This window comes from Oryctolagus cuniculus, chromosome 10 (genome assembly GCF_051225735.1).
Source record: "Oryctolagus cuniculus isolate XC-2025 breed Fujian yellow rabbit chromosome 10, ASM5122573v1, whole genome shotgun sequence".
Classification (NCBI taxonomy): domain Eukaryota; kingdom Metazoa; phylum Chordata; class Mammalia; order Lagomorpha; family Leporidae; genus Oryctolagus; species Oryctolagus cuniculus.
In genome coordinates, this window is record NC_142876.1 from 101,288,145 (window position 1) to 101,306,797 (window position 18,653).

General features: G+C 57.5%; 2 protein-coding genes across 4 annotated transcripts in view; both read left to right on the top strand.

Moving 5' to 3' along the window:
- USP4 (ubiquitin specific peptidase 4) overlaps positions 1 to 12,940 on the top strand; it is a 47,868-nt gene extending 34,928 nt beyond the window's left edge. For both annotated transcript variants that reach the window (XM_051851635.3, XM_051851636.3), the window contains 9 exons: positions 314 to 505; positions 2,063 to 2,151; positions 5,524 to 5,751; positions 7,211 to 7,281; positions 7,509 to 7,627; positions 8,101 to 8,250; positions 8,982 to 9,085; positions 11,928 to 12,016; positions 12,307 to 12,940. In XM_051851635.3, the coding sequence (XP_051707595.1) occupies positions 314 to 505; positions 2,063 to 2,151; positions 5,524 to 5,751; positions 7,211 to 7,281; positions 7,509 to 7,627; positions 8,101 to 8,250; positions 8,982 to 9,085; positions 11,928 to 12,016; positions 12,307 to 12,468 (1,204 nt within the window). In that variant the 3' untranslated portion in view covers positions 12,469 to 12,940. The remainder of the gene's footprint in view (positions 1 to 313; positions 506 to 2,062; positions 2,152 to 5,523; positions 5,752 to 7,210; positions 7,282 to 7,508; positions 7,628 to 8,100; positions 8,251 to 8,981; positions 9,086 to 11,927; positions 12,017 to 12,306) is intronic.
- A 378-nt stretch (positions 12,941 to 13,318) lies between these two features.
- On the top strand, positions 13,319 to 16,590 carry C10H3orf62 (chromosome 10 C3orf62 homolog). 2 transcript variants are annotated; one of them, XM_051851639.3, is made up of 4 exons: positions 13,319 to 13,393; positions 13,747 to 14,141; positions 14,847 to 14,938; positions 16,061 to 16,590. In XM_051851639.3, the coding sequence occupies exons 2-4, from the start codon at positions 13,753 to 13,755 to the stop codon at positions 16,312 to 16,314; spliced, it is 735 nt and encodes a 244-aa protein (XP_051707599.2). In that variant the 5' UTR covers positions 13,319 to 13,393; positions 13,747 to 13,752; the 3' UTR covers positions 16,315 to 16,590. The 2 variants fall into 2 exon arrangements, with proteins under 2 accessions (XP_051707599.2, XP_089162405.1); XM_089306279.1 differs by lacking the exons at positions 13,319 to 13,393; positions 16,061 to 16,590 and adding an exon at positions 15,180 to 15,470 and having other exon boundaries at positions 13,611 to 14,141.
- Positions 16,591 to 18,653: the final 2,063 nt, after the last annotated feature.

Consider the following 18,653-nt stretch of genomic DNA (forward strand, 5'->3'; position numbering starts at 1 on the left):
GAAGATGGCCTTGGTGGCTGTGGCCCTGGCGGCGGTGCGGATGACCTCCCACTGTGTGGAGTGTCAGCTGCAGGAGTGTGGAGCTTGCCGTCCCAGCACGCCTGCACTGCGGGGCTGGCAGGTCCCGTCATGCCAGCGATGGCCTGCCTGTGGATTCCTGACCCAGCCTCGGAATCACCCTGGAAATGGCTCTTCCGGCTTTTCTGCTGGAGCCTGCTCTGTCCCAGTGTCCAGCATCCTGGCCACCATGTTGCTGCCGCTCGGATCTCTGTTGCTCACCAGCTAACGGAACCCTTTTGTGTGCTTGACACAGGTACGAGGTCTGCAGCAGCTCCGTGGATGGCTCGGAATGTGTCACACTTCCGGTCTACTTCAGGGAGAGGAAGTCCCGCCCATCGAGCACTTCCTCTGGGGCAGTGCTGTACGGGCAGCCCCTGCTGGTCTCTGTCCCTAAGCACAAGCTCACCCTCGAGTCTTTGTACCAGGCTGTTTGTGATCGTATCAGGTTGGTGTCAGAATACAATTTGGTGCTTATCTGAGATCAAAATAGGCCTAATGGTGTTAGTGACAGCATTGCAAATTGGTTGTATTGATCCCATGTACTCCCCCATGGAAGAGATGTAGCTGTGTCTGACCCGGGAGGGCCAGGCAGCTGCTGTTGGGATGGCGTGGCAGGTGCATCTTAGGCACAGAGACCGTGACCTGAGCCTTGGCTCTCCAGAGTCATGCCAGTCACCTGCATCTGGGAGTTTAATGGCATCGTGTATTTGAATCCTCTTTCTGAAATGCCATTCTGAAGCTGCTGATGGGCATTACTGAGAAATACTGTCATTCATTTATTTATTTTTTAAACAGTATTGGTTTATTTGAGAGTTTGAAAGAGAGGGTAGACAGATCTTCCATTGACTGGTTCACTCCCCAGATGGCTGCAACAGCCAGGGCTGTGCCAAGCTGAAGCCTGGAGCCTAAACTCCATCGGGGTCTCCCACTTGGGTGGCAGATGCCCAAGGACTTGGGCCATCTTTGGCTATTTTCACAATGCATTAGCAGGGAGCTGGGTTGGAAGTGGAACAGCCGGGACTCGAACTGGCACTCATATGAGATACTTGCATCGCAAGCAGCAGCTTAGCCAACAGTGCCCATCTAGGGAAATACTTTTAAAAATCATGGTTTTATTTAACATTCATAGAAGACTTGAAACAGAGTTCCTTGAAGTCTTTATGGCTCAATACATTAGACATCAAATCTCTTGGATTCCTCTCAGTTTTTTTTTTTTTTTTTTTAAAGATTTTTATTTATTTGAAAGGCAGAGTTAGAGAGAGAAGGAGAGATTGTCCATCTGTTGATTTACTCCTGAAATGGCTGCAATGGCCAGAGCTGGGCTGATCCAAAGCCAGGAGCTACTTCGGGTCTCCCATGTGGGTGCAGGGGCCCAAGCACATGGGTCATCTTCCACTGCTTTCCCAGGTGCATTAGCAGGGAGCTGGTTCGGAAGTGGGGGAGCTGGGACTCAAACCAGCAGCCGTGTGGGATGCTGGCGCTGCAGACAGTGGCTTTACGCCACAGCACTGGCTCCCTTTCTCAGTTTCTTAAAGGGTGAGCTGTCACATGGGTTTTGTTTGTTTGTTTTTAATTTATTTATCTGACAGGTTGAGTTATAAACAGTGAGAGAGAGAGAGAGAAAGGTCTTCCTTCCATTGGTTCACTCCCCAAATGGCCGCTGTGGCCGGCGCTGTGCCAATCCGAAGCCAGGAGCCAGGTGCTTCCTCCTGGTCTCCCATGTGGGTGCAGGGCCCAAGCACTTGGGCCATCCTCCACTGCCTTCCCGGGCCACAGCAGAGAGCTGGCCTGGAAGAGGAGTAACCGAGACTAGAACCTGGCGCCCATATGGGATGCCAGCGCCACAGGCGGATTAACCAAGTGAGCCACAGCACTGGCCCCTATCACGTAGTTTTAAAAGACTTTTATTTACAAACATTTCAATATGTGAATTATTTAGCTGCATAGTGGAGAAAAGTATATAAATGTCACAACTAACAAATAATTTTTCTCTCTTTTTAAGCCGCTATGTGAAACACCCTTTGCCTGATGAGTGTGGCAGCTCACCCTTGGAGCCAGGGGCCTGCAACGGCTCCCGGGGCAGCTGTGAAGGTGAGCACTTGCCATGTTGCGGGCTGCAGGGCTGCAGGGCTGTGGCTGAGCGGGTTCTTCATTTCCTTCTTCCAAGGGCGTTTGGAGCGGGGGCCCTGCCAGAGCAGCAGACCCGGGAGCCGGCTCGGTGCCACTTCTTTCTGCCTGTCCATCGTTCAGCTTCGTCAGCTCATCGTTGTCCTAGACACCTGCCCATGTGGGTTGGGTTTCACTGCAGACACACTGAACCTAGAGGGATTGTGTGACTTGTCCAGAGTCACAAAGCAGAGCCAGAATTTGAATCCTGCGCTGTTGGGGTTGCAGTGTGGGTGCTGTCCCAGCGCGTGCTTGCCTCCGTGTCATGAGCTCCGCTGGCACGGTGTTGCTAACCTGGCCCTCACACACCAGCGTGGCACACAGCCGCTCAGCCCGCCTGGCGAGCCTGCTGTCCCCGGGCATGGCCAGTCAGAAGGCAGAGGCAGCCTCTTTTGGGTGTTCTTTCTTTCTACCCAGGAAGCCGTGGATGGGGGCTGACTGTAGACAACTCCTACAGTGAGAGGGAAGTCACAGATCAGGAGGCAGGAGAAACTGAGTCCTCACTGTCCTGTATGTGCTGGGTGCTGACGGAGTCCTTCCTGGTCCAGGGCGCCACGTGCAGGCCACATGATGCTTAGCCCTCTGTGCTGGACCTGGAAGACCCAGTGGCTTTATTTCTGTAAAACTCAAATATCCTCTGAAGTGATTCTGTAGAATCTCAAGTCCAAGTCCAAGTGCCTGGATTTCTCCAAAACACGCAAAGTCTGGGGAAGTGAGAGCTGGTGTTAGAAGCAGCGGCCACGCGCAGTAGTGTGGGCGCACGTGAGGACTGCCACGCTGAGCGAGACATCAGGCACAGAAAGACGGGCACCACGTGAGCATCGTGACGTTGTGTGTGAGGTCAGAGGAGCTGACCTCGGAACGTGAGAGTGAGGCCGTGGTCCTCAGAGGCTGGGGAGACGCTGGGGAGGCTGGGCAGCAGGTGCAGTGTCCCAGGAGGGCAGGGGAAATAAATTCTGATGTTCTGGGTGTAGCGAGGTGAGTACGGGTAACAGTCCTGGATTGTGTATCTCAAAATAGTTAGAAACAGACCATAAAGAAATGGTAACAATTAAGGCGCTGGGTATGCTGATTGTCCTGAGTCGATCTTTATCCCAAGTGTACATGAATCAGAACTTGAGGTTGTACCTCACAAGTATGTACTGGTCAGAGTCAATAAATGAAATCAATGAATTAAAAAGGAATTCTGACTACCAGGCTGCACTGCCATAGCTATAATTCTGAATTGCTGTAAGTATTTTGGGTTGGGTAGGATGTCTTTCAGTCAGACACTTGCTTTCGCCCAGAGTCCTAGGTTCTCCCCGATTGAGATGAACAGAAGTGTACTTGTGCACAGGTCGCACAAGCAGAGGTGTCGGAGTGAGGCTGGGAGCCCCCGAGCAGACCTTGGGTGACCTGTGGCACTGCAGAAACTAAGGCCCTGTGAGCTCTCGGCAGGGTGCGTCGTGGGCTTCAAGAAATCCCGCCTCCCTCTTAACCTTGGCTGGCCTGTCTGCCTAGTAGCGTGGTGACACCTGCTCCACAGTTGCGCTTACAGCTTAATGAGCACGTGAGGTTAAGTGCCGTGCACAGGGTGAGCGCTGGCTGTTGTCCCCAGCAGCCCTGCTGCTCAGGTGCTCCACCGTCGGCTGCAGTCGGTGTGGAGACTGCAGATCCTGCGCACGGCCACGTGCTGCTCGCCGACTCTCAGTGGCCTCGAGGCGGCTGCCTTCCCGCGTCCTCCTGCAGGAGCGCTGCCCGGCAGTTCCTTGTGACTGCCCGGCGGACGGTTCCCGAGATTGTCCGGGTAACACGGGTAACACGACCCCTGGCGCGGCTAGGGACGGAGCAGTGTCAGGGCAGTGCTTGACGGGGCGCAGGCGGCTGTTGGTTCCGTCCTGCGAGGCGGCCGGCACGGGGGCGAGGCGACCCTGAGCAGAAGGGGCAGTGGCGCAGCTGGCGGAGCTGAGCGGCTCGGGAGGAAGCCCTGTGAGACCCGCGCCTCCTCGCCGCGGGGCGTATTTCTGAGACTTGGTCAAGTCTGTACCTCTGTTTTCAGTCTGCTCTCCCCTGTTGCCTTTCCGGCTCCTCTTGGATGGCCCCCGTCCTTCCAGGAATTTCGGCTGCATTAGCTTCCCCGTCAGGGCTGTGGGCTCTGTTAGGGGGAGGTGCCGTCTGCTCCTTCTGGGCACAGCATGGCCACTGCCCGCAAGAGGCTGGTAGGACATACTTGTTGAGTGAACAGTTGGCATGTGTCTTTGTGGAGGAACCGAATGCTTTTAGTTAATACTTGGGTTCATTTATACTATTTGAAAATGGACTTAAAAAATAATTTATTTGAAAGGCAAAGTTAGAAAGGGAGAGAGAGACAGAATCTTCCATCCCGCTTGTTAACTCCCCAAATGACCACGACGTCTGAGGCTGGACCAGGCCAAAGCCAGACGCCTGGAACTCCGTCCGGGTCTCCACATGCGTGGCAGGAACCCAAGTACTTCACGGCACGTTAGCAGGGAGCTGGATCAGCAGCAGAGCAGCCAGGATTCGATCTGGTGCTGTGTAGGATGCCAGCGTCACAGGCAGCGGGCTTAACCTGAGTGTCCGGTATTCATCTCACTTAGGCCTGTCCCTCTGTGTACCTACTGATGTGGTTTAAAGAGTAAGCCCATGTCGGCCGGCGCCGCGGCTCACTAGGCTAATCCTCCGCCTTGCGGCGCCGCCACACCAGGTTCTAGTCCTGGTCGGGGCACTGGATTCTGTCCCGGTTGCCCCTCTTCCAGGCCAGCTCTCTGCTGTGGCCAGGGAGTGCAGTGGAGGATGGCCCAGGTGCTTGGGCCCTGCACCCCATGGGAGACCAGGATAAGTACCTGGCTCCTGCCATCGGATCAGCGTGGTGCGGCGGCGGCCATTGGAGGGTGAACCAACGGCAAAAGGAAGACCTTTCTCTCTGTCTCTCTCTCTCACTGTCCACTCTGTCTGTAAAAAAAAAAAAAAAAAAAAAGTGAGCCCATGTCGTGTGAACTCCATAAGCGCCCAGTGGCCAGGGGCTCAGGTTTTGGACTGCAGGACTGCCAAGTCATTTTGCACTTTTAGTGACGGCTCTAACTTTCTCTGGGCCTTCGCGGCGTTCGCTCTGGTTATCTGGTCTTCCCCTGGAGGGGGTCACATGTGAATTCAAGTGGCTTGTACCTGCAGCCGGGTAGGCCGAGTTTCCCGTACATGTAACAGAATCTGGAAGGAGGCACCGCCAGGTATCCACTGCAGCGTCTAGCCCTGACGTGGCGGCGCCTCACGCACGCGTTGTTGTCCTTTGTGTATCAGGAGAGGATGAAGAAGAAATGGAGCATCAGGAGGCAGGCAAAGAGCAGCTTTCAGAGACCGAAGGCAGCGGGGAGGAGGAGCTGGGCGGCGAGCCCTGCGAGGCTGCCCACAGGAAGGCCGGAGGCCAGCGCTGCCCCAAGAGGCTCTTCACCTTCAGCCTGGTGAACTCCTACGGAACAGCCGACATCAACTCCCTGGCGACGGACGGCAAGCTGCTGAGGCTCAGCTGTGAGCGCCTTCTCTGACTTGGGCTTCGGGCACTTGGGAGGGTGCGGGTGGAAGGCCTTGTGCTTTGGGCTCTCCCTCTCCCTGTGACCCCAAATGCAGACGAGCAGGGTTTGAAGCCCCTGAGGCCTGTTCCGGGGGGACCTCCTGCAGGCGCTTCTCTGACCTTGCTGACCTCAGCAGGCAGTGGGTGGCCCTGTAGGACCTCCGCCCTGGGGCAGCTGCACGTCCTGAGGCCACACGTGGTGAGAGCTTGTACTTAGAAGCATAAGTGTGTATCTGTTTTATTTCATGAGAATACTTCCGGATGCGACCCGGCTAGAGGATGACCGTGGATTTTGTAGACTCTCACGTGGAGCCTGGATGGGATGGGATGGGATGGAAGAGGCCCCCAGCCTCAGGGCCGTGGGGGTGTGGTGTGTGACAGGCCAGGGAGGACGCCTGTGCAGGGTAGGCGGGGCTGCAGAAGCTTCTCTCTCTTTTTTAAAAAATATTTATTTATTTATTTGGAGTCAGAGAGGGAGGGAGGGAAGGAGAGACAGGTCTTCTATCTGCTCATTCAGGCTCCAAGTTGTCACAGCGGCCAGGGCTGAGCCAGGCTGAAGCAAGGAGCCAGGAGCCTCATCTGGGTCTTCCATAAGGGTGGCAGATGCCTAAGCACGTGGACCATCTCCCACTGCTTTGCCCAGCCATTAGCAGGGAGCTGGATCGGAAGTGGAGCAGCCAGGACTCGAACTTGCACCCGTATGGGATGCCGGAGCTGCAGGCAGCAGCTTTATGTGCTACACCACAGCGCTGGCCCTACAGGAGCACCTCTTGTGTCTTTTAGCTTCTTTCTTTGGAGGAAAGACTAGTAAACCAGATGCCCTTATGCCTTCTTGCGTTTTTAAATACATTTTTTTTCTTATTTATTTATATTATTTATTTGAAAAGCAAAGAGACAAGAGAGAGAGACCTTCATCTGCTGATCCAGTCCTCAGATGGCCACAATGACCAGGGCTGGGTCAGGCTGAAGCAGGAGCCAAGAACTCCGTCCCGGTCTCCCATGTGGGTGGCAGGGGCCCACGCTGTGAGCAGGAAGCCTGATCAGACGTGGAGCAGCCAGCGCTGCAGGCAGCAGCTTAACCTGTCTGGTCAGGGTGCTGGTCCCCTTCTGGTTCAAAGTCAGAGGAGAAATCTGGGCCCTCCAGATTGCTCCTTGTAGATCTGTGCCTTCTCGGGGTTCTCCATAGTCAGTGTCTTTGGAGCTTATCTGTCTCGCTAAGGAAGTCTTTGCCAAAGGTTTTGGGGACTAGGGTCTGGAAAGGCCGGCGGCCAGGCAGGACGTTGCCCTTGGCCGTGGCTGTGACGACGAGCAGGTGCTGACGGGTCCACCTGAGTGCGCCCTCCCTCCTGTCACTTGGGGAGCCCCTCCTGTTGCCGGCCACCCCAGAATAAGTGATTCTCTGGTCCTCCCGCTCAGCCCGATCTACACTGGCCATCGACTGGGACAGCGAGACCCGGAGCCTGTACTATGACGAGCAGGAGTCTGAGGTAGGTGTTGGGGTTTGCAGTCGGGGTGGAAGCTGGTCTGTGCTCTGGCAGCGTGCGGGGGTCGCTGACTGGTCGGGCAGCAGTGCAGCAAGGTAGATTTAGGCCTGAGAAGGCCACGCACCGCCCGGATTTTGTCACTTCGCGTTCTGAGTGGGCATCTGTGTCCTCGCGGTTGAGCCACTGAGACCAGGTCGCCCCGCGAGAACTGCGCGCTGTGCTCCCCACAGGCCTTTGAGAAGCACGTGAGCATGCTGCAGCCTCAGAAGAAGAAGAAGACGGCGGTGGCCCTGAGAGACTGCATCGAGCTCTTCACCACCATGGAGACCCTCGGGGAGCACGACCCCTGGTACGCAGACACACGCACACACCCTTGGCGAGCACGGCCCCTGGTATGCAGACACACGCACACACCCTCGGGGAGCACGACCCCTGGTATGCAGACACACGCACACACCCTCGGGGAGCACGGCCCCTGGTATGCAGACACACGCACACACCCTCGGGGAGCACGGCCCCTGGTATGCAGACACACGCACACACCCTCGGGGAGCACAACGCCTGGTACGCAGACACATGCACACACCCTTGGGGAGCACAACCCCTGGTACGCAGACACACACACAACACACGCACACACACGCTGGGCCCGCCCTATCTGCTGGGCCCTTCTCCACCCAGCGGCACTGCCGCTGTGTTTTACACACTCACAGAGCCTTCGGCCTGCTTTGGAAGGCAGGCCCCTGCCCATTGTCCACTCAGTGGCCGGCGCCACCGTGTGCTTTGCTCCCCCACGCAGCAGAGGTTTCTTTTTCTCTTCAGGTACTGTCCCAACTGTAAGAAGCATCAGCAGGCCACGAAGAAGTTTGACCTCTGGTCCTTGCCCAAGATCCTGGTGGTCCACCTCAAGCGCTTCTCCTACAGCAGATACTGGAGGGACAAGCTGGACACGGCCGTGGAGTTCCCAGTCAGGTGCGGTGCACCGACGGCTAGCCAGGGCGGGTGTGGCCGTGCAGGGGCTCTGGCTGTGGTCCGCCCTCCGGGCCTCCTCCCGCCCGTGGGGACCAGGCCTTCCCCGAGGGGCGGCAGGTGCCGATGCTCCGCCGTGCTGGCTCCCCTCCTGCACGCCGCAGCGCTGCTCTTCCTGAGCGGGTTGCGTCGCTGGTGCGGGTGGGCGTGCAGAGCTGCCCAGGTCCCTGGGGGCAGGGACGGCCCTCAGCTCTCATCTCTCAGACCTGAGGTTCTAGACTGACAGAAGCAAGAAAGGAAGCCGGCTGGTGGATGTTCCCCCAAGGCGCCAGTTCTCAGATGCTCTGCGGGGCGGGGGGCGCGGTGGATCCGAGAACAAGTGTCGTGTCAGCGGGAGGGCCCACAGAGGCCGTAGTGTTGGTTGGAAAATTCTTTGACCTTCTCTCTGTGTATGTTGGAAATTTCCACGTTGTTTCAGCGCACAGGGGGGTTGCTGTGGCGTCTTCCCAGCCGTGCCCGCCTGTGCAGTGTGGGGGTCGCCCAGGAGGCCGCTCCCACCTTCCCGTCTGCACGTGCCGGCGGGCAGAGCACAGAGCCCAGGAGCCCTCCCGCTCTGTCGACGCCTCTGATCCCTTCCCAGGAGGCTTTGTGGTTGCCGCGCAGTGTTTCGGCCCAGGTACCTGTGTCACCTCCTGTAACTTGACATTGAAGGCGATGTCTGTGTTTGTGCTCAGAGCGCTGAACATGTCCGAGTTTGTCTGTGACCCGTCGGCGAGGCCTTACGTGTACGACCTCATTGCCGTGTCCAATCACTACGGAGCCATGGGGGTTGGCCACTGTGAGTATTGGCTTCCGCTTCCAGAAATGCTCTTGCTGGCTACCTCGCCGGCCTTTGCCTGTGCGCCAGCCGCTGCCCCAAGCATTTGACGTAAACAAAATTGCTACTGCTGCTCCTTGGGTTGTTTCAGATAAGGCTTTTTCATTTATTTGAAAGGCAGAGACAGACAGCTTCCGTCCACTGGTCCACTCCCTGAAATCCCGCAGTAGGCTAGGCTGGCTGGACCGAGGCCGCCAGGTACATTAGCAGGGAGCGGGATTGGAAGTGGAGCAGTCGGGGCTCCAACAGGTGCTTGCGTGGGATGCTGGCGTCACAGGGGGTGGCTTCACTTGCTGTGCCTGATGCTGGCTCCCCAAGCCGTGTTAACTCAGGTTCTTCCTCATATCCTTTAATTCCGTAATGCTGTCTCTGAGAACCTATCCCAAGGAAACAGCGTGACGTGGGGAACTGACGTATACACACCAACTGGTAGCACTGCTCTCCACCTGCTTGGAGGATCCACAGGCATTTCAAAATAAAGTTAGTTACCACGTGGGGGAGATAAGTGTCCATCGACGGGGAAATGGGAAAGTATGTCACTGTAGATGGTGATGTCTCAACTGTGTTAAACGGAAAGAAACTTTGATGGAAGGAAGCCTGGAAGAAGATGACAAAATGTTAAGTTCACTTTTTTTTCTGATTACTCAATTTTCCCAAATTTCTATAATCCATTGTTTTACAATGAAGAGACCTAGCACAGTTTTGTTTCTTATTTACGGAAAAGTGTGAGTGATGCTGAGGTGAGGGGCTGGATTCCTTCACATCTCCTCCCTGCATCTGCACTGGGCACTGTGTGGGACCCCAGGGGAGGTGCCGGGCCCGGGTCACAGAGCTGCCCTCCGTGCCCACTCCTCCTCTCCACGGCTCCCCAGTCCCCGGCCTGCGTGTCTGCAGCCTGGGCCCGCGAGGAAGGCGGGAAAGACATCATTTTTTTTGCTTTCTCTGGGACTCCCCGCCCCCGCCGGTTCCCCTCTTCTCTCTTCCTCCATCTCATTGGTCATGACTTGGTCACAGGGCTACGTGGATGTGCAGGGAGGCTGGGACAGTCAGGCCCCTGCTGTCCCACAGTGCACACTGTCGTGACTTGGCTTTTTTCCCCAGATGAACTTTGGTATCTGTTCACTTTCAGCTGCCGTCCTCACGTGCGAACACACGCCCTGCGCAAGTCTCGGCTGCTTGTGCGGGGGCGCACTGTGGTCCCCTCGTTGCAACTGCGCACAGAGCCCTGTGGCTGCTGTTAGGCCGGGCACAGACCACATGAGCACCTGCTGTGGCCTTGGCCTGGCTCATTCACAGGCAGTCCGTTCCGTAGGGAGGCTGGAGCCCCAACACCGCGCCCAGAGTCTCAACAGGCATTGAAACCAAAAACCACACTCTGCAGGCTCAGATCCCACGGCGGCCGGGATCGCCATCATTTTAACCTGACATTTAAGGCCTGCTGGAAACGCTGTGATGTGAGGACAGGCGGCCCTTGCTTTCCCTCGCTTTCCCTCGCTCTGTCTCTCTTTATTTGGAAGATAGACACACACACAGACAGATGTTCCATCTGCTTGGTCATTCAACAGATGCTACCAGCCGTCGGCTGGGGCCGAGTCCCACCTGGCACTTGGGGCATCACCTGCTGCCTCCTGGGGTGTGCGTTACAGGACGCTGGAATCAGAAGCAGAGCCGGGACTCGGACCCAGGCCCTCTGATGTGGGCATCCCCGGCAGCAGCTTAACCACCACACCAGATGCGCACCCCTACAGATGGGACTCAGGATTTTAGAGGAAGATAAATTTAAAGGTTGTCCACATCCTAGGTCACGAACCCAAATGCCCTAAGCAAGCAGGCTGCAGCGGTCCCGTGAGCCTTCCAGGACACTGACTTGCCGTCTTTTCAGAGTCTGTTTTGCTTGGATTTTAAGACATCCGAGCTGCCTTTGTGGAGCCCCTGGCTCTAGATTTAGATCAGAACCATCCTGAACATTGGCACTGGATATATTGTATTTTTTAGTTTCCAAAAATTAAAGTTTATTATTTATTTTAAAACTTTTAGGGGCTGGTGCTGTGGTGTAGCAGGTAAAGCTGCTGCCTACAGTGCTGGCATCCCGTATGGGTGCCAGTTCAAGTCCCTACTGCTCTGTTTCAGATCCAGCTCTCCGCTGTGGCCTGGGAAAACAGTGGAAGACGGCCCAGGTCCTCGGGTCCCTGCACCTGCATGGGAGACCCAGAAGAAGCTTGAGGTTTCTGGCTTTGGATCGGCCCAGCTCCGGCTTTGCAGTCATTTGGGAAGTGAACCAGAGGGTGGAAGACCTCTCTCTTTGCTTCTGCCTCAGCAACTCTGACTTTGAAATAAATAAATACATCTTTTTAAAAAAGGGTATTTGAAAGAGTTGCAGGGAGAAATACAGAGAGCTTCCATTGCCTGGCTCACTCCCCCATGGCCAAAAACGCCAGCCACGTCCCAGAGACCGAAGCCAGGAACCGAGAGCTTTATCCAGGTCTCCCACGTGGGTGCAGGGGCTCGTGCACCTGGGCCATCTTCCCGCTGCTTTTCCCAGGAGCCTCAGCAGGGAGCTGCATTGCAGCCCTGTTGTGCTGGGCTGCCGGTGCTGCAGGTGGCAGCTTTACCTGCTACAGCATAGTGCCGGCCCCTTACAGCTCCACGCTTACCCTTAGGAGAAGGAATACATAAGGAACAATGGGCTGTCTGGGCTAAGACACTGTAAATTATTTCATCCTGAGAGTCGTTGCTGTGCTGGGTTCTGTGTGCTCGCTGCGAGCCTGACTCCGGGCCTGGTGGGTGTCCTTTTGACTTGCAGACACTGCGTACGCGAAGAACAAACTGAACGGGAAGTGGTACTACTTTGATGACAGCAACGTGTCCCTGGCCTCCGAAGAGCAGATCGTGGTGAGTCGGCCCTGACGCCTGCGTCTTCCTCTTGCCTTTGTGAGGTGGCAGCGGGAAGGGTGCTCCTCCGTGACCGTGTCGAGGAGGAGGGGCTGCCCTTTCTTTGGACCCCTTTCCTGAAAGAACCGTGCGGCTCTCCTCGGGCCCTGCCTTTGCCCGCTCCCCTCGCAAGGGCGCAGGGGCCCGCAGCCGGGGAAGGGCCTTCGCGGCCACCTCTGCGTCTGCAGGGCAAGGCGGCAGATTGGTGCACGACAGCCAGCCGGTAAGTGGCCTTCCCCCTTGTCTTTCAGACAAAAGCGGCGTACGTGCTGTTTTACCAGCGTCGGGATGATGAGTTCTATGAGACGCCGTCTCGGGCCAGTTTTCCTGGCTCCTCGGACGGAGGGACCAGACCGGGCAGCTCGCAGCAGGCCTCGGGGGATGAGGAGGCGTGCAGCATGGACACCAACTGATGTGGACTCTGACCCCGGAGGACATCCGGACGCCCTGGGGACTCCTGGTGTTCAGTCTAAAGACCAGATGAGAAAAGGCCCTTTTATGAGCAGAAGAAAAAAAAAGACCTTGTTTGCTCAGAAGGGCTATGTCAAGAGGCTGAATTATTTTTCCTTTTAAACGGGTGGTGAGACATCTGTAACACCCGCGGAGCCGCGCGGGTGGGGGTGCACAGGTGTGAGTGCTGGGTGCCTGCCGAGGAGAGGAGCGTGGTCAGCGGAGGCGGCCGGCGGCACAGGGTCCCTGTGCAGCTCTGGACACTGGTCCCCGGCCCGGTTGTCTGCCAGGGTCGCCCTTGCTCTGTGCGCTCAGATGGGTTGATAGTTTTCTAAACCTTAGCCACTGGAGCCCATTTCTGGTTCTCAGCCTCGAGTCATCTTGGAATTCCCAGCTCTCCTCCCTGCTAATGAAATGAAGATATCTGGTGTTGGGGCCTCTGCCTCTCAATCTCCCGTGGAGCCTGGCAGCCCTGTTGTGCGCCCCTCCCCCCACCCCCTTGATGAATTGAGACCTACGGATACTGTGTGGGCCTCTTATTAGTCGTGGAGACAACTGGGTCCCAGCCAATGGCTTCTCCTACACGTGAGGAGGGGGACCCGAGGGCCCGGACCTGCGGGTTACCCCGACCCTCCCCCTGCCCTGCCCCGCCCCGCCCCACCCCCGGCGCACGCCGCCCCTCTGGCTGCCTCCTGTGCTCGGAGCCCCTGCTACCCTTCCTGGTCACGGGGGCTGAAAGAACACAGTTGTCCGGGCTTTTTGTCTGACCTTTAACCTAAGTGGGGAGGATGTTGGGGCTTCTGATCTTGGGCACGCGCGATTGCGGTCGATCGGGTGCACGCGGTGACCGTTGGCGGGGGTGGGGTAGCCGTGTCTCCGCGCTGCTTGGTGAGGACGTGGCGCTGCGGGTCTCCCGTGGGGTAGGGGCGGGCAGCGGGCCCGCCTCGGCGCCATGGGGAGCGGGACAGCACTGGCGGCCGCTGGGGGTGGGGGTGGGGGTGGGGGTGGGCCCGGAAGCCACGGGAGGATAGGAGGGGCGGCCCGGCCTGGGGGCTCCTCCCTGATCCCGGCCCCCCCCCCAACCACACCCCACTTCACACGGAGGGAGAAGCGCCCCGGGGCTGTAGCTCGGCACAACCTCAGGAGGGTAGCGAGAGCCCCAATGGGTGGTTTACGGCCGGATTGGGGGCTCAGGTCTCGTGTGGCCCTGCGTTTCCAGCGTAGTCCATGGTCGCTTGTAGGGGGAAATGTCCGACAAACTGAGAAGGTGCAGGAAGGAGCTGGCTGCAGCCATTGACCGGGCTTTTGAAGGCGTCTGCCATTCCCAGGAGTGCGCAGGCCCGCAGAGGCCGCCGCTGCCCCTGCCCATGCACAGGCTCCTCTGCAGGCGACACCCGCTGGCCGCCTGCTCCTCCGCGGCCGCTTTCGCCGCTGTCCCGTGCGCTCCTGAGAGTGAGAGCCCTGCGCTTGCACCAACCCACGTGTCTCTCGGTGCAAAGCCACATGCTTTATGCCCCAAAAGAAAACCTCTGACCAGCAAGGAAAACGTGCTGATGCAGACCTCCATCTTGGCGCCTGAAAGACAGCTCTGGAGAGCAGCGGGAGACGGGGAGAACTGGAGAAAAGAGAGTTCAAGGTGAATTTAACTTGGTAGTTCAATAGCTACGATGAAAGGGCTTCTTGTCTGAAGCAACTGTGGAAGATCCTCTCTCCTGGGAGTCTGAGCCCGCGCGTGGGACGTTCACCGAGGTTCTCAGAATCGCCCGGAGAAAGCAGTTGTGTGCATGTGTTTGGGTTGCGGCGCTGGTTGTGGGCTCTGGATGTCCGATCAGCACCCTCGCCAGTGCCCAAAGAGGGGCAGGGAGTGTTATCCGACAGCCTTACACCTAAGCTGTGAAAACAGAAGTTTCAATTCCTGCACGGGGTGGCGTGGGGGTGGCTTCCATATCCTGCGCCCACACTGCAGGGGAGGTGGAGTCTGATGGCTGGGCTCTGCTCCCCCTGGCCTGTCACCAGGTTAAGGGACCCCTAAGCCCTTGAGTTCTGCCAGGTAGCTTCAAACCGCTCGGACCTGGTACCTTGACTTGGAGCAAGGGTGACCACACGGGCTAAGGCGTCCGTGTTCTGTCCACAGGCAGGGACTAAAGAAGCCGTTTAACTGGCTCCGCTCGAGAGTTCCTGCGTCGCTCTTGCCGAGCATGGACGTGGGCTGATACTGCGGAGCCTCCGTCACAGCCTCAGGACGTCACCAGTGTCCCTCTCTAAGTAGCACGAAGTTCCCCTTCCGCACCTTCCTGAAAAGGGCTCTAACGACCTTTCTCCCCCCACCCCGGGGCTGCAGGAAGGATGTGGAGAGAGAGTTGAAGGTTGACTCAAACATGCCGCTCGGCAGCTCTAGCCACGAGGTCACAAAGGATCTGCTTGATATGATTGGTGAGTACCAGGGCGCCCGCCCCCTCAGCCGAGGGAGGGTCCCTCTTGCAGGCCCCTGGGGCGGCTCAGGGCTCAGGTCGGAAGCCGGAGCCGTTATTTATCATGTCTGCATCTGGGAGATGTGTTCTCACAGCAGACTGCACAGCGCAGCAGACGAAACCTTAGTCCTGCCTGGTAGAACTGATAACTTAGGGCCCGCACAAGCAAGGTCATCTCACACACGACACGGGTCACGTTGCAGAGTCCCCGAAGGCCAGGCGTGCCCCCCTCAGCACCTGAAGCCGGCGCTTAGATGGAAGCAGCCAGGACCCAGGCGGAGAGGAGAGGGGAGGAATCCAACTGGGGTGGGCCATACAAGATTCAGAACAGTTGGAAGCCAGAGCTGTAGAGGGACGCCACCCAGAGACACGGCTCTGGACACAGCCGTCTGTCAGTTCTGCGCGTGAACCGCCTGTGCCCCATTTGGAGAAGATGCTGCGCGGGGCTGAGCGCTGCTCCTCGCTCCGGCGCTGTTGCTCTGCACGGGCTCCAGGTGTGGGGGATGAAGGGGAGGCCTGGGGAGGGAAGTCCCTGCCAGCCTCCCTCGATCGGTGCCTGTGTCCCCCGCAGAAGCCGACGCTGCCCGTGCCGTCTTCCTTGGCCGGTACCAGCTTCCCACAGCATTAGGCTTCCCTAGGGGAACCAGGTTTAAGCTGGACTTTGGCTTGGCCCCTTCCACTCTGCACTTGGGGCTCCCTGCGTATGCCCCGCGCTCTCACGGCTAGACTCACCTGGCATCCATGCCCTTGGCCTGGGTTTTTTCACACCATGTCTTGTCCTCCCTGCGGGTCAGGGAGGTCCGTGAGAGCTAGGACAAACGTGTACATTTCTGCGTCTTCCCGTCAGGCCTGCCTTGGGGACTGGCTGGGGGTTAAGACTCAGTGCTAGCGCCTGGGAGGAGGGCACTAAGCCTCCCGGGATCCGGCGCCCACTCTGCCAGCCTGGCTGCCCTGAGGCGGAACGGGCCGGCTGTGCGTAGCCCCGACGCCTGACCACCCTTTTGTGCTTTTCACCTTGTGCCCGAAATGTCTTCCGAAACCTCTCGCTGGGATTGTAAAGCTGAACGTTCTTGTTTCGTTTAAGACCACACAAGCATCCGGACTATTGAAGAACTGGCTGGGAAGCTAGAATTTGAGAATGAGTTGAACCGTGTGTGTGGACGCTGCCAAGACTCGCCCTTCAAGGAGGAGGCCTGGGCCCTGCTCGTGGACGAGAGCCCCGAGAAGGCCGCGGGCAGCCTCCGGCAGGCCTTCGATGAGCAGAGCATTGTGCAGACCGTTCTGGACTTGGAAGAGGACTACAACCTGATGACGCATTTTAAATACCAGGTGGAGTGAGGAAGCTGCAGCAGGCCGCGGTGCCCACCGGGCATCGGCACAGCCTGAGCCCCACCGCCTTTGCACCGCGCCCTGTGCCTTTCGACACTTGATCTTAGCCAAAGGGCCGAGGAGCGCTTCTGTGCGCCTTTCTGAGCTGAGTGCCTGGTTTTCGTATTGTTACTTTGAAATGTTTCTTACTATTAATTTTTTTGGACTTTTCTTGCCATCTTGAAAGTGTGTTTTTTTGTTTTTGTTTTTGTGTTCAATATACCCAGCACCCACGTAGGAGCGTGTCTTGGGCCTGTGCCGTGTCTCTTGGTGTTCTTTGCCACAGGCCTCAGAGCAAGTTCAGGAGCTGTGGCCAGTGTGGTTTTGTGCACCCCCTGGGCCCAGCCATCTTAGCTTACCCTGAGGAGCTGGGTTCGAGTGGACCTTGGCCTGCCCCTCTGCTGGCCTGCCCCGTGCCCTCACAGCCAGCCCTGCCCTTGCCCAGCCCCGAGGCCTCCTGGCTGAATCAGAGTGGCTTGAGGATCTCCGCCCGCCTTCTCAGAGCGTTCCCGTGAGGCCTCAGCTGAGCGGGCTGGCGAGGGAGAGCTGCGTAGAGGGCCTGCGTAGTCAGCTTCACACCTGACACCTAGCCTGCTCTCTGCAAGTCCAGAGATTCCCGGACACCACAGGTGGCTCCCGTGATGAACCCACGTTGGGGAGACAGGGCAGGGGGTGAGGGAGGGGCCAGGCCGTGCCCTCCTGAGGTCAGCAGAGCACCACCCAGGGCTGCCTCTAGTGTCCCCTCTTTTTGTTTTTATTAGAGGCAGAGAGAGAGAGAGAGGAGCTTCCATTACTGCTCCACTTCACAAAGGCCTGGCGGTGGGCTGGGGCCAGAGGTAGGAGCTGGGATTTCAAGCAAGGTCTCCCACATGGGTAGCAGGGATCCAACAACTTGAGCTGTCGCCAGCTGCCTCCCATGTTACGCATCAGCGGGGAGCTGGGACTTGAACCCAGGCACTCTGATAGGGGACACAGCTATCCCGCTAGCCCAAATGCCCAGAAACGGAGTCTTAGCTAATAAGGGAACACAGGGATCAAGGTGAGGCCCGAGTCCTGAACAAAGCCAGGAGCCGGGAGAAAGGCCCAGGGGCTCGGTGACTGCTGCCAGGCCGTCTTCCGGGCCAGCGCTGCCTCCACTGGGGACAGGGGCCACACACTCTGCCACCTCCTCATGCCCCTGCCGCTGCACTCACAGCCGGTGCAGCTGGTGGCAGTGTCTTCTGCCTGAGCATCCCCTGCTGCCCCCGCTCGCATGAGGAATGTGCCATCCGGATGGTGTCGGCTTCTTGACGTTCCTTAAGGCGGAACTGGAAACTGCGTTCCAGACAACGTGGGTGTGGATGCTGCCCTATGGAGGAGGCGGAGCCTAGTTCCCCTCCCCATCAGCGCCCCTTGAGCACACGCTAGAACTTTCTCCAAAGACTAAGGTAGGGAAAGAGAACATCGTGAACTTAGAGTGGAGAAACCTGCCGACACAGCCTGGCCTGGATGACGGAGCTGACGTCAGCAGTGATGTCGCGTGAGTGTCGCGTGAGAGGAGGTGCCGCGTCTCTGGGATGTTCTTTCCAGAAACGCCCCTTTCCACTCCAGGATCCTAAAACGACAGAGCAGCCCAAGCTGGAGGGCATTCAGCAGGCCACCTGGCAACCGTCAAGGTCGCAGCAAGGAAAGAATGACCACAGTGTGGAGCCCTGAATGGTATCCTAGAACAGGAAGAGGACACTAAGGGAAAACTGTTGAAACCCAAATGAGGGCTGGAGTTAACGCATCCATGTCAGTTTCGTGGTTTTAACAAACAGACCAGGTAGGGTATGTAAGATGGCAACTTGAGGGAACCTGGGAGAAGGTACATATGAACTCATTATCCTTGCAACTTTTCTATAAATCTGAAACTATTCCAAAATTTAAAATGTATTCTATTTTTAAACTGCACTTGATCCCAAGTTTGTGAAAATGTGTGTGAGCACGCAAAAAATGGTGAAGGAGGCAAGTGGAGTTATGTAGGGGCCGGCGCTGTGGCCTGGAACTTTAAGCTGCCGCCTGCAGTGCCGGCATCCCATGTGGGCACTGGCTCGTGACCCGGCTGCTCTACTTCCGATCCCACTCTCTGCTGTGGCCTGGGAAAGCAGCGGAAGATGGCTCAAGTCCTTGGGCCCCTGCACCCTCGTGGGAGACTCCAGAAGAAGCTCTTGGCTTCAGCCATGCCCGGTCCTAGCTCCTGGGGGAGTGAACCAGCGGTTGGAGGATACGTGTCTGGCCTCTCTCTTTGAGCAACAGCAAGAGAGGGGTTATGTAGCCTTCTCTTTCTG

What these genes read in the sequence shown, in the direction of transcription:
- C10H3orf62 (XM_051851639.3), top strand. Translation starts at nt 13,753, where the DNA reads ATGTCCGACAAACTGAGAAGGTGCAGGAAGGAGCTGGCTGCAGCCATT. An exon ending in TGGAGAAAAGAGAGTTCAAG is followed by an intron (nt 14,142 to 14,846) that starts GTGAATTTAACT and finishes CCGGGGCTGCAG; the next exon opens with GAAGGATGTGGAGAGAGAGT. An exon ending in GGATCTGCTTGATATGATTG is followed by an intron (nt 14,939 to 16,060) that starts GTGAGTACCAGG and finishes GTTTCGTTTAAG; the next exon opens with ACCACACAAGCATCCGGACT.